This window comes from Gekko japonicus, unplaced genomic scaffold (genome assembly GCF_001447785.1).
Source record: "Gekko japonicus isolate JY-2015 unplaced genomic scaffold, Gekko_japonicus_V1.1 scaffold84, whole genome shotgun sequence".
NCBI lineage: Eukaryota > Metazoa > Chordata > Lepidosauria > Squamata > Gekkonidae > Gekko > Gekko japonicus.
Genome location: NW_015159712.1, coordinates 705395 through 719232, shown reverse-complemented (window position 1 = coordinate 719232; position 13838 = coordinate 705395). Strand labels below are relative to the sequence as shown.

General features: G+C 42.2%; 1 protein-coding gene across 1 annotated transcript in view; it reads right to left on the bottom strand.

The window, feature by feature from the left end:
* LOC107107156 (activating molecule in BECN1-regulated autophagy protein 1-like) overlaps positions 1–9884 on the bottom strand; it is a 27354-nt gene extending 17470 nt beyond the window's left edge. Inside the window, exons 1-4 of the mRNA XM_015407446.1 lie at positions 9868–9884; positions 8827–8895; positions 8280–8372; positions 7487–7680 (exon numbers count right to left, since the gene is read on the bottom strand). Of these exons, the coding sequence (XP_015262932.1) occupies positions 7487–7680; positions 8280–8372; positions 8827–8895; positions 9868–9884 (373 nt within the window). The remainder of the gene's footprint in view (positions 1–7486; positions 7681–8279; positions 8373–8826; positions 8896–9867) is intronic.
* Between the last annotated feature and the right edge of the window lie 3954 nt (positions 9885–13838).

The window sequence follows — 13838 nt, the reverse complement described above, 5'->3', positions numbered from 1 at the left end:
GGAAAGAGGGGACACAAACATGGAAGGCTGATCGGGAGAGACTGTTAGGGTTGCCAGACCCCCGGTCAGGATGGGGTTTCCCTCAATTTCAGGGGCTCCAATCCGCCACCAGCCAGTTGACCGGTAACCAGAGTTTTGACCAAAATGTTAGAATGTTGCTATGTGATGTGCCCGGCGTGATGACATTATTTCCGTGTGACATTATCATGCCAACAATGTCGCACACAGCAATGTTGCCCCGCCCTCCCCACTTCCAGAAGGCTCCCTCTCACCCCCTGCCAGCCAGGTAAGTAGACATGGCAACCCTACAGCTTGTCTTGTAGGAAGGCTGCCTTGGTAGGAAGGGCAGGGTATAAATCAAATCAAATAAATAATAAATAAATAATTGTACTTGTAACAGCAGAAAGACCTATCTTTATGGTCCAAACACTGCTAATTTATTCTGAGCACACTTACATCACTAGCAAGGAACATGGCACAAGAGGCTTAGGAAATTCCATTTCTCAGGCTCCTAGTAATAATATGAACATGCCCAGAAGACACACTGTATCCCTTTGTTGTTGGCTAAGTGTTGGGTAAATGATAGGGTAGGACTGTCTAGCAGGGTCAATAGAACCACAGCAAGCAACTACAGTACTTGCTCACCATTTTCTAGACTACAAGAGTTTGTTTTGGACTTCTCCCCCCAACTTGGAATTTTGTAACTATTTCTATTCTTATCATGGCAGAGACTCAAAACAGAGAATCATTTCACACATTACTCACCTGTAAAGTCAGGTTTGTCAGAGTGTAAATGTTTATAAACATGCATGTATCACAATTATACTTTACATTCATATTTCTTAGATGAACACCTAACATTTAAAAAATATAAAAATGTAATGTATGAGGTACCCATTAGTGTGGTCCAATGGACATACATCAAAGCAAGGAAATGTCAATTAAAAATCTTGCCTACTGATTCTAAAAGTGATCATGAATATGCTTTTTTGACCAAACAAGGAAGCCCCATCCATAATGTATCCCACAATACTTCAATGTTTGCACTACAGATTTTACACCACATTTTCTCTCTCATCAACACAGCATATGGCTTTGTGTAGCTGGTCTGGACCAGGGATGCATGAGTTTCACCATAAACATGTTCTACAGTGAAAGTGATCATAACCAAGGTGTTGATCAGATGTGCGTCTATCACCTGATCTGTTCATACTTAGCACCCACAACCACCTGCTGAACTGATTTGCATCAGATTTTCAAATAACTATGCATCCACAAAGACACTGCTGTTTCAAAGTGATTGGTGGCCATTATCATCATGGGAGTGGATTAGAGATCCATCCTAGACATTTTGTTAGGGGAAGACTGAAACACAGCAAAGTTATAGATGTGAAACCTCTGATCTTTAACTTTGCTGCTTCAACCTTCTCAAAACAAAGCTATTTATTGGGTGTGGCTGAATTAGAAACCCACTCCTCACTTAACTGAGAGTGGGTTTCTAACCCCCCCCACCAAAATCACTATATTTAAGGAAAGACAAATCACACCAAAGTTAGAGATTTAAAACCTCTGTTCAGCAGTATTCACACTGTGAGAACATGCATGCTCAAAAAAATCACTTACACTGTTTAGTGAAGAAGCAATACATTGAAGCAACCTGTCAAGCACCAATGAACAACTAATGATCTACTGATCATCAACAAATCAGTTCCCTGTTTGCAACTAGCAAACAAGATGTGAGCTGAAGTGGCAGGTGTTCAAGCATCTCTAGGCTGGACAAAAGTCCCGTCTTTCCCTTCCTACGTCTTGTCCTACCCTTTCTGTGTCATTATCAGAGTTTTTCTTTCTTAAATTTATTTTTAGCAGAGAGTATGAGCCATTGCATCCCATACACCTCTTCATGTAGACACCTTATTAATTTTGCCTGCTAATTTCTTTTGGCAGAAGCTAAACCATGATTTTGGAACCTGGCCACTTTACAATTTCTCTCAAGGTTCTGCTACTTCTTTTCTAAGTGTAATTAGGCAACATAAATGTTTTTGTTGTTTTACAAAACTGAACAAAGACACTGAGCTAACAATTTTTTTTGGAAAGGAGCATCTGAAGATTCATGAGCAGCAAAAGTTAACTCAAAGTCAACAAGAGTAGTGGGGGCTAGAGTAGATTTCGAAAACTAAGGCTAAGGGTCATTTGGCATTACCTGATTTGTGCTCATATTGCCAAGTAAAGTATCTGAATGGGATACTAGAATCGGAGAAATAATACCTCAGAAGAAGCTTTAAGCACACTAGAGCAATTCTTTTGTAAAATCCTGCAATGCGTGGTATTGTGGATGTCATTAATGGAAAGACCATTACTGAGAGAGGAAAATTTAGAATTGAACAGATCACTGAGAATTTAGGATAAACTTAAAATTATGTCCAGATTAGTCTCCCATAGTTTCAGATACTTTTCATCCATAACTGAATCAATGGAAGTATTTGATTATTTACGATACGGGAATACTTGACAACAATTATTCAGTGCCCTCCTAAGTCAAGTGCTAAACCCATGGGACTTCAATGGACTTGTAACAGTGTATCTCTGTTTATGATTGCACTTACAGTAACTGGATAACTAATGGGAATATGGCTATTGCCTCTTCAAGTATTTTCAAAGCAGGTTTAAGAGCATTTAAAATGATAAGAACTCAGTATGAAAAAAGTCACCCAGTTTGAACATTTGATGTTAGAAAAACTAGCCCATTTACTTTCATGAGTATATCAGACCCTCTTTGAAAATGGGGAATGAGCATAAATGATGAGACTTCCAACTAATATATGAACATTGTAAGAGAATAAAGGAATATGGTATGCTAAAAGCTGAGAGAAAACAGCTATACAATTCAATAGTATTTAAATCTCTAAACCAGATTCCCTAAAATTTTGGAAATAGTCAACACAGATGCTGGAAGTATGACTTTATGCACCGTTGCTTGTAAAAGAGCAAGACAATTCTGTGTGCAGGATAAGAAAAAAAATTCTGGTAATTCATATGTTGGTAAACTGCAAGACTGGTTTATGACAAATACTGGAAAAGGGAATAACACTTCAAAGCTGAAGATGTTTGTGATGAACTGTACTTTTTAAAAGCTTAGAAGTGCTGTACAAATAGCTGAAGGACTGTGAAGGGTTAACTCTTCGCAAAAATAGAGGACCTTGAGTGACAGGCTGCTCCAAGCAATCTGATTGGTTAGCATCAGCTGAGCAGAGAAAGTCTTGAGAGAACTGCACGTTGAGGAGAGATTCAGTCAGATTTCTGCCGACTGAATTGTGTATGGACAGTCTGATTTCAGCCCTAGCTGAGAAGCGTCGAGTACTGACAGTTTTGGAATTCAGCCTTAGCTGAAAGCAGTTTAACACAGACCGGAAAACTGGGAGAAAGTTGGTGAGGACGAGTGGGTAGTTAGATGGAGACTCCCATTCGAGCCAAGCAAAGGGGATAGATCTTCCAGAGAGAGAAGCAAAAAACCCTAACCCTATGCAGTCAAATATGGAGTTAACTCTGAAGACTGCAGAGATCCCTGGTCTGGTGTGGTTAGAAGCCTTAAGAGTCAAGGTTTTAAAACCTTAAGACAAATACCGGTGTTTCAAGAGAGGGGGTTTGAGTACTGGAAAGAGTTTTTTAAAGAGTGTACCAGCCCTATGAAAACCAAAAGAGTCAGAGAATACTGAAAGAAAATGTACTGAAGTGTTTAGAGAAAACACCGGAACAAAAGCCTCTCAACATCAAGATTTAGGTCACTGTGAAAAGCTTAAGAAACTCTCATTAGCCTGAAATATAAGAACTAAAGTCTGTGCATGTATTGATTTTACTTCAGAAATTTCAATGCCTGATTTCACCTAAACTTTCCCCTCTATGTTAAATAAAATATTTTGTTATTTTGGAATTTCAAAATGCCTCAAGTGCCATTTAAGTTGTTTAAGTTAAAGTGGGATCCTTTCCCTCAGGTTCCTGGGCTGAGTCCAGGGTTGCTAGTCCCCTGATGAGGGCAGGGGTTTGCCCGCCTTCGCAGCCCCTGATCCGGCTGGTGGAAGGAACCCTGCCCCCAAAGTGCCGTTTGTGCCAATGTGCCCAGCTCAATGACATCACCCGGAGGTGATGCTATCGCGCAGGGCACATCGCAGGGGGACCCTATATCATTAGAGAAAAAACTCTATGAGAAGTCCCATAGGAAAAGAGGACCCCCCCACACCGGCAGCCACGTTAAGACCTGGCCCTAGCTGAGTTAACAGCCAAAATACCATATTGTGACAGGGTAGGACAGCCAGAGTTCTTTAGCAAAGAAGAGAATGCGTTTCTAGGGAGGCTGGGTCAGTAAAGTGAAAGAAAACTAGAGAGAAAATCTTACCTCTGAGGGAGGGAAGTACACGGGGCCATCATAACATTATTATTGAATTTAGCTGTTTTAGGTAAAATAAATAATTAAAATGGCATATTATTTAATGGATTTTAAGGTATTTTTTCTCTTTGTATTGGTTTTCTTTCACTTTCTTTTTCTGTATACTGAAATATATATAGTTTCGAAAGGAATGCAAATGAAAAGCTACACTCTTCAAGTTAAAATATTCCCCAGGCAGGCAAATTTCTACTCCTCCCGCCATACTTACTTTGGTTTATCTTCAGATCGCATATATCTTTCGCCTTTTACAGATAATTCTACTTAAGCATTATCTATCCAAAATACTTTTGAACAGTGGAACAGATTAAATCAAGAATCTGCAGATAAACCACATCATTAAGAATAAAGTACAGGTAGTTGGCTGACCACCATCAACCAGATGGTATCTGAGCAGAAGCTCTATTCTTGTCAGCAGCAATCTCTCCAAAAATAGAAGAGGAGGCAACAAACAGGTTACAGTTTTAAAACTTAAACTTTGACTAATTCTTCTCAGCAAAGTAGTAGAAAAGAGCAACAGTTCAGTAGCACCTTAAAGACTAACAAAATTTGTGGCAGATTATGAGCTTTTGTGAGTCACTGCTCACTACCTTCAGAGCAGTGACTCACAAAAGGTCATACCCTGCCACAAACTTTGTTAGTCTTTAAGGTGCTACTGAACTGTTGCTCTTTTCTACTGCTACAGACTGATCTTCTCAGGAAAGATGAAGATCATTTGGCCCCCACTAAGGCACAAAATGCTCAATTCCCTAGAGAGGAAGACATTATCCTCTTGGAATTATCGTTATCTACTCAATATGCAGCCAAACACTGCAGTTCCTGGTATCCCTATAAAACCTGCTGCCTCTGTTAATTTTTAAACAAAACATCACACAGCAACATCTAATTTTATGATTATTGTGAGTGGCCTCGAAGTTTCTAAACACTCCGGCCTTTCCTTGGAGAAAAATGCGAACTGGTTCTTGAGATGAACAGACAAGGCTCTGTGACCTAATACGATCATATGTAAAGTGTATTGCTAGGGAACATAACATATTCACAGCCTAGCACCTACCAGAAGGGCACTGCAGTGACACTCTGAAGATTTACTTTACCATGGTAATGTGAGTCTCTTTAACAATCTGATTTGCTAGTGAATCATTTTATTTCCTCTGTGTGCAGGGTGGTACATTTTCTGATACTGGGGTGGAATTTACAACAAAGTACTATTCTACTGATCACAGTCTGAAGCTTTCATCCAGCCTAAGGAGCTTCCCTCAAACTTAATTTAAATGGTTTTTCCTTTGACAGAAGAGCCACTTGATTTGGAGGAAGACTCCATACATTGATCAGTGGAGTGGTAGGATGGGGTAGGATCCACACCAGTATCTTTCCAGATATGGCACAATGGAAAAATCTGGCTTTCAACATAAACCCAAGTACACTGGACAGAGTTTTTGGAATCCCAGCTTCACATATGAAAAAGGAAATAAGTTTCCAAATCTCAGAGTTTCACAGAAACTTCTAATGGCTAAAGGCTCAGAGATGGCAGAACTTCTAAGTGCCAATAAGAAACGGTGCTTCCCTCTTCACAGATCTCCCATATATCCTAGAACCCCAAGTACTGCACTATTCTGACAGTAATATATCACCATCACAAAATGTCCCACCTTGCTAACGCTGACCAGAATGTGCAATTATTAATTACATGACTTAGATTTAAATAATGTTAGACAGCTTTTGCATACATTAGTGTAATCTGCAACTGTTTGGAAAAATCTGTAACATGTGGCCCAGACATATCCCTATAGCATCTGAGCAATCCTAATCAAACCAGACCATCAGAATCTCCAGATGTTTTTGTGATACTTTTTTGCCGTTCGTATTGTACTTCAAGGCTTAAACACAAGTACCAGAGGTCATTTCGGGGGGGATCGCGGGGGATCACAATTCCCCTGGGTGAGGTACGGGGGGCGGGTCACATGACGAAGCCCCCCCCTGCTTCCAGCCGCCCCGCTTCCGGCCCTCATTCACCCAGGAGGAGGCAGGAGAAGAGGGAGGGTAAGTTGCTTCCTCCCTGCCTCTCCCCACCCCTGCCTGCCTGGGGCCAGGGAGGGCCTTCGCGGAGCTTCCTTGCACTCCCGCCGGCCGGGACCGTTGGGGGCGGGGTGTGTGGCCTTATGACACACGTCCGGTGATGTCAGGGGGTGTGGCCTTATGACACACTTCCGGTGATGTCAGGGGGTGTGGCATATGCTAATGAGTTATGCTAATGAGTTCCCCTAGCTCTTTTTCTACGAACCGACCCCTGACAAGTACTATTAACAAAGGGACTCAGGACAGGGTGCTTGTCTGTCTCAGAATCTAATACTGAAAAAACTATTCAGGTATGTGTACATGTCAGAGCATACAATAGCAGAGGAGAGAATGTTAGGCACCAACTGTCTTTGACTGGTAAGTTTTAACTAAAATAGGTTTTATTGATATATAAACAGAACAAACTTAACTCCTTAAAATATATATAATAAATTAACTAAAATAGGTTACAAGCACCATTTTACTATTTCTAAAAATCCATTTATACTAAAATAAACTCTTGTTATAAAATTAACTTAACCAGGTTTTTGTTTGACTGGTAAGTGAAGTCTCTGCAGAGTTGCAAATTTAGGAAAGCCACACTTGGGGCCTCACGTTTGGGGGGACTGGTGGGTGAGAGATGCTCTTGTATCTACTATGAGGGGTATATTGTGCAGATGGAAAAAGGTTTCTTTGTCATAGAAATTTGCCTTCTGACTAGGGAAGGACCAGTTCTAAATCAGAAGGGAAAGTGTTACACACATAGCATGCATAAGCAATGTAAAAACAAACAGAACCTGCTGTGAAATGGTTACACAATTCTTTTGCTTCCAAAGAATGAAAGCTTACAAAAAGGTCTTAAATCAAGATACTAATCTGAGATAATACAGAATCGATATGCAGATATGTTCAGCCTGTAAGAATCCTGGTGATTCCAGTGTAGATTCTGGGACGGGTTTTTGGGGTCAAGAGCCATTCTGTCTCAGTGCTTACCCTCTGTAGTCCCTGAGGCAGCAACTCCTGGCTCCTGAACTTCCCTCTCAGTCTGTGTCTCTGCATTTTGCAGCTGAGGAGCCAGAGTCTGGGTGCCCTGTGATGTAACAGAGGTGGTGGGGTTACGTGGCTGCAGGCCTATGGCATTCATTAGGCCCATGTCCCTGTCTGTCCTCCATGTGACTCGACTAGTTCTGAAATGACAGGAAGAGAGACAAACACATCTGAGCATTAAGAGGCAAGACTACCACACTCTCCATTTCCCCGGAAATAAGCTTATTTCATTATTCTTTACTTTTCTATCTTTATATTTGATTTTGAGCAAAGACATCAACACTAGTTTTACAGCTACTGTCACTGAGACCACCAGTCCCATAATTGCTTTAAGTTGCAACTAGCCCATTATTTTCACAGGCTTCCTTTACCATCATTTGTTTTAATTTAATGGAATGTTTTTCATACACACAGTCACATATGGCTCCCAAATGACTATGATAAGGGGAATTACTGACAGCTGGAAGGGCCATGGCTGATGGATGTATTTCAACCTGCACTACTGGGTTGACCAAATATAACTACTGGCATTGTGCCAGCGGTTGTTAGCCAAGTGTGGCAGTGGGTGGGAGGAAAAGTTTAAATACTCAGAGTTGCTGTCAAAAGAGAAAGCAAGAGGGAAACACAATCATAGCTCAAGGCCATCCCTTGTAAAATCAAGAGGAATAAACACAAAAATCCATGCACTCACTCACATCCCTGCCTGGTAGCCTCTACGCCTATCCTCAAAGAAACTTACCCAGGCCGCTCAGTGCTCCTACTGTTGGAATGCACAGTGAAGACGGTCTCATTCAGCTGGTCCCAGTAATACTCAACTCCAGAGTTTAAGGCCCTGAAATACAAAAGGAAGGGAGAACAATATTAACAGGTCTTTCCACTTAAGGCCTTGGCAGGCAGTTTTGCCCATTCCTATACCAACTGGATATCCAGTACACCAAATCCACCTTTGCAAAGTAAGGTGCCAAAGCCTGCTGTATGACCAGGCCCACCCCTACATTCTATTTTGGCATACTTTTAAACTTCTAAAAAAGTTTTAGACTTTTTTAATGACACTACCATTTACAAACTCCAGCTCCCAGGTAACTAGATTACTGCAGAACCGGTATAAAAGTGACATTTGTATTTAGTTATTTATTTATTTATTTATGTACAAAATTTATTGTCCTCCTTTCTCACTGAGACTCAAAGCATATTACTCAGTGTAAGTCAATCCAATCAATAGGATGTGACATCTTATTGAACTGAACCAGGAGTGATCTGGACAACTCGGCATTATAACTGCATACCCCTTCAGCTGGGCCAAAAGGGAACTATCAGGATGGCAGATGTATTCTTGCCTCATTTTGCAGACGCATCTGGGAATCAGCAATAACAGGGGGAAAGCATATAGCAGGCCTCTTGTACTCTTTGCACTGGTTCTAATTTGGTTTTCTTTGCATCGACCTGCAGATTAGATGCTTGGTATGCCTGTGAAGTGACGTCTGATATGAGTTTTGGCTTGAAATTGGCTACAGTCAATCATTGAGGTACAGGTATATTTCACATCCCTATTTCCTTATGTATATTACTACTACTGCTACCACCTTGGTGATCACTTGGGTGCTGTAGTGAGCCTGAATGGAAGGACCATGTATTGGAAGTGGCAGGAATTAAATTAAATTAACCAAATAAGCCAATTACTGGAGGCAGCTAATCAGGAAAAGGCAGTGGGGAGAGGCATGCAGGCGGGACCCCTTGCTGTTCACCTGCCTGCCTGCTGAATCAGCTGCCTCCGGTTGTCTCCCTCCCCTATAGGTCCTGCTGTCCACTCCCCATGCTGCAGATGGACACCCTGGCAGAACAGCTGGAGGCAGTGTGGGACGTGCCAAGGGCATGGGCACAGGCACTAGTCCTCACTCTGCACATGCCCAGCCCAGAGGACCCCCTTCTTTCTTTGGAGCGCAAGAGATGGTGAGGAGGCATTGATTGGGTGCCGCTGGTGCCCCCCCTCCAGGGGTCCTGAGGCAAGGGCAGGCACCACTTGACTTCATTGCCACCTCCAGCCTTGGGTTGCCCTCCAGGAAGCTTATGGGGCTGGGAGAGGAAAGGAGACAGCGAGTCAGGAGAAGGCACAGGACCGCCAACTAATCATGGGGGCAGGGTGCGGTGCGGGTGTGGATGAAGTAATACATAAATAAATATTTTTAAAAGGTATTCTGGAATTGGAACTTGTGGGGCGTGGCCCTGAGATGCCCCACCATAGCTATGGGCCAGGTCTGGAGCATTTGTAAACTCTACAAAGCTCTGGATACTATTTATTTATTTATTGGACTTATATCCCGCCCTACCTCACAAGTGGGCTCATGGCGGTTACAACATATAAGAAACACAATGACATTAAAACATATAATCTAAAAACCAAAATCAAATTTAAATTTAAAATTAGAACAATCAGAACAAGATGGCAGAAAAGGCCCTGGCCCTGGCCGATGCTAAGCAGACGTCTTTTGGGCCGGGGACTACCAGGAGATATTGATCTGCAGACTGCAAGGTTCTCTGGGGCACATACGGGGAGAGACTGTCCCATAAATATGCTGTTCCCTGGCCACATAGGGCTTTAAAGGTCAATACCATAACCTTGAACAGCATCCAGCACTCGATTGGCAGCCCAATGCAGTTGGCACAGCACCGACTGAATGTGCACCACCGCATTCTGCACTAGCTGCAGTTTCCAGGTCAGGTTCAAGGGCACTCCCGCATACAGTGAGTTACAGTAATCCAGCCTGGAAGTGACCATTGCATGGATCACCATAGCAACGTCCTGGGAGATGAGATAGGAAACCAGTTGCCTGACCATGTTACAGTAGTTCAAGTCCTACCAAGGTGGGGGTTGGTCTCAGAAGGTAATGTTGGGGGATTTCTGTTCTGCCCCATGGCTGTTGGCCTTTGTGGTTCAGCAGGGTTCCATCTTGTACCCCATGCTATTTAATATCTATATAAAACCACTGGGAGAGGTCATCAGGATGTTTGGGCTGTAGTGTCATCAATATGTGGATGATACTCAGCTCTATCTTCCTTTCCCTGCTAATATTCTGAACCAGTGCTTGGAATCAGTAATAGTCTGAAGAGGGTGAACAAACTGAAACCTAATTCTGACAAGAAGAGGTTCTCTAGGTTAGTAGAAAGGCCAACCAGGGACATGAGACCTTTCCTGTCTTGGATGGAGTCATATCTCCCTTGAAGAGTCAGGTTTGCAGCTTGGGAGTGCTGCTTGATATAGCATTCACCTTAGAAAACCAGGTGGCTGCAATGGCTCAGAGTGCTTTTGCCCAGCTTTGGCTGATACATCAGCTGGGTCTGTTCCTATGTCAATCAGATCTAGCCACAGTAATCCATGCCTTAGTTACTACTGCAATGAGCTCTATTTGGGGCTACCCTTGAAGAGTGTTTGGAATGCAGGTGGTGCGGAATGGTGTGGCTAGACTGCTGGTCAGAGCCAACTATTGGAAGCATGTGACCCTGGTACTACAGCAATCACACTGGCTACAGACCTGCTCCTGAGACCAATTCAAGGTGTTAGTTTTGTCCTTTAAAGTCCTACATGGATGGGGACAGGGATACCTGAAGGACCATCTTCTTCCATATGTTCCTGCCCAGGAATTAAGATCACAGAGAGAGGCCCTTCTGACTTCCGATCAATCAAACAAGCTCATCTGGTGGGCAAACCAGAGAGGGCCTTTTCAGTGGCAGCCCCAAAACAGCCTCCCCAGGGAGATGAGCCTGGGCCCCTCACTTTCAATCTTCAGGAGGCAGTTGAATAGAGTTTGTCCAGAACTGCATTTGACTAATTTAGTTTTTATTTATGGGCAGTCATAATTGAGTTTTTTCAGTTGTGGTCTTTTATTACATTACATTACATATTAGACTTCTATACCGCTCCTTCCCGAAGGCTCAGAGTGGTTTACATAGACATTTAATTGCCTAGCTAGGGCCACACAATGCAAGGGGGAGGGTGAATGCCTTACCAGGCACCTACGCAGCAATGGTCTTCTTTTATGTGTTTTAAATGTTTAAAATAAAGTGAAGCCACAGCATTACAATAGACAGTGAAATAGATATGTATCACATGACAATCTATACATTGTTTGCCCACCTTTTCCTAACAAGAAGAAATACATGAACTTTGCCATCATCAGACACAGATGTTAATATTCTTATAATGTAGAAGTAGCATTTGCAATGAATCTCAGAATGACAATTCCTAAGCTAGGAACGGTAAAAGCCTTCAACACCTAGGCAAGCACACCTTTCGGAAAACCTTCATTCTTCATTATGAAACTTTTATCTTTATATTTAGCTGGCATACTTGCTGTCTCAGTGAAACAAGCAAAGCACCAAGGTGATTTGGCAGGTTACTAGGAATAGATTGCCATCTGTCAGTTAAATCTCAGTATGATGTAAAAATCCCTCTGCTTTTTTTGGTAATTTCATTCAGAGAAAATTATGATGAACTAGAAAAGGGAGGGCTTTTGGTGACTGATCAGTTCTTCTTCTTTTTGTTTCTGTTGTTGAGTTATAAGTCCCACAGATCTTCCAGCAGACCTTTCAGACCTTTCTGCAACAAGCTGCACTCTTAGGCATTCTTCACACTATAATAGTGGTACAGATTTAATCCCCGGTATCCATCTGAACAAGTCTCCCCCACTAAAAAACAGAGTAGCAAGAACAAAGGATAAGTAAATACAGATTGCCCAATGCTGCAGGTGGGTGATTTGCAACTAAGTTTGCTTTACTCATCAAAAAGCAGGAGGAGCTCAGAGTAATCACTTGCCTTGGTTTCGGTTAACAGCTGAATTGTAAGAAATTGCACTCTCCTCCACACTTTTCGAACAGGTTTTAACACAACCTTCTATTTCACACTATACTGTGCTGCCAACTTGGGCTGAGAGGAAATGAGGTGGTGGGGGGGAAGGGTCTTACATGACCAGTTTTGCTGCCCACAAAAAGGCTTCCCATTTTTTATTACCAGGGGGCAGGGGAGAACCTCAAGTGAACAGAAGTGATTGTATGGGAATTGCACCTGTCCCACTGGGAGTGGCAGTTGGGCAGCAGGTGGAGGGCAAAGGTGACAGGGCAGTGAGGCAGATGAAGAAGCACCTGTATTACCTAGTGGCTCAGGTAGCAACTACACTCCTCTCAACTAACTCCCATTCAGCAATGTCAACCTATTACTTCCTCTATCTGCTCCCTCTGTATCACAAAAAATTCCTTTTTTTAAAAAAACCCCCGAAAGGGTATTTTTATTATTTTTCATAAGACTAATAACTACAACGAAAAATAGGGAGGGGGAAGCTACAACTAAGGATAAAGGAAAGATACCCATACTAACTAAAAACCCAAGAGTAGGAGATCCTTTCCATGTTAATCTAAATGTTAGTAATACAAGTGTTAGTGATACAATATACTTGTGAAATTCTTGTTTAACACAGCTTCTATATTAGTAAGTTAATTTTTATGAGAGTTCTTCTTGAGCATCTTCTTACTTCAAAGAGCCATTTACAGAGTCCTTCTGCCCTTACTTCGGTTTTCTATCCCTACAGTCATACACATTTTTCATTGCTCCCGCTTCCCCCACAGAGTCCTCGTCCGTTCCCAAGGTAGCAGAGTCACTTGACTTGGATTCTTCATCTTTACATTCTACTTCCGGCCCGAGCTGACGTCTCAAAAATTCCTTAGCTTTGAAGATGGAGTCAATCTTCTCTCTTTTGCCGTTAACTTTAAAAATTACACCTTCAGGAATCGCCCACCTGTACTGAATTCCATTAGTTTGAAGAAATGAGATCAGTTCCTTGTAACCTTTCCTCTTTTGACGGATTTCAAATGGTATATCCTTTAAAGTCTTTATGATTGTATCCCCAATTTTCAGTGGGTTTTCTGAGGTTGCCTTTAATACCGCATCTCTGGTCTGTCTTCTTGCAAATCTCACCACAATCTCTCCAGGCAGGTCATTTCTCCTGATATAATTGGAGTACGCTCTGTAGGCAGCCTCCATGTCTTTTACTATTTCATCCGCTGAAATACCTGTTACTGGAGCGATGATCTCTCCCAGAGTCTTCTTTAAATCATCTTTTTCCTTTTATGGCACCCCCTAAAATCTGAGAGTCATGTTAGCTTTTTCCATTTGAAGCTGTAACACACGAGTTTCCTGAAGTTTTTGTGCTGTTTCCACATCCGTCACTCTTTTCGTCATCTTTTTATTTGCAATATCCATCTCTGTAATTTTTACAGTTGCATGCTCCACTTTCTTCTCCGTTTCTGC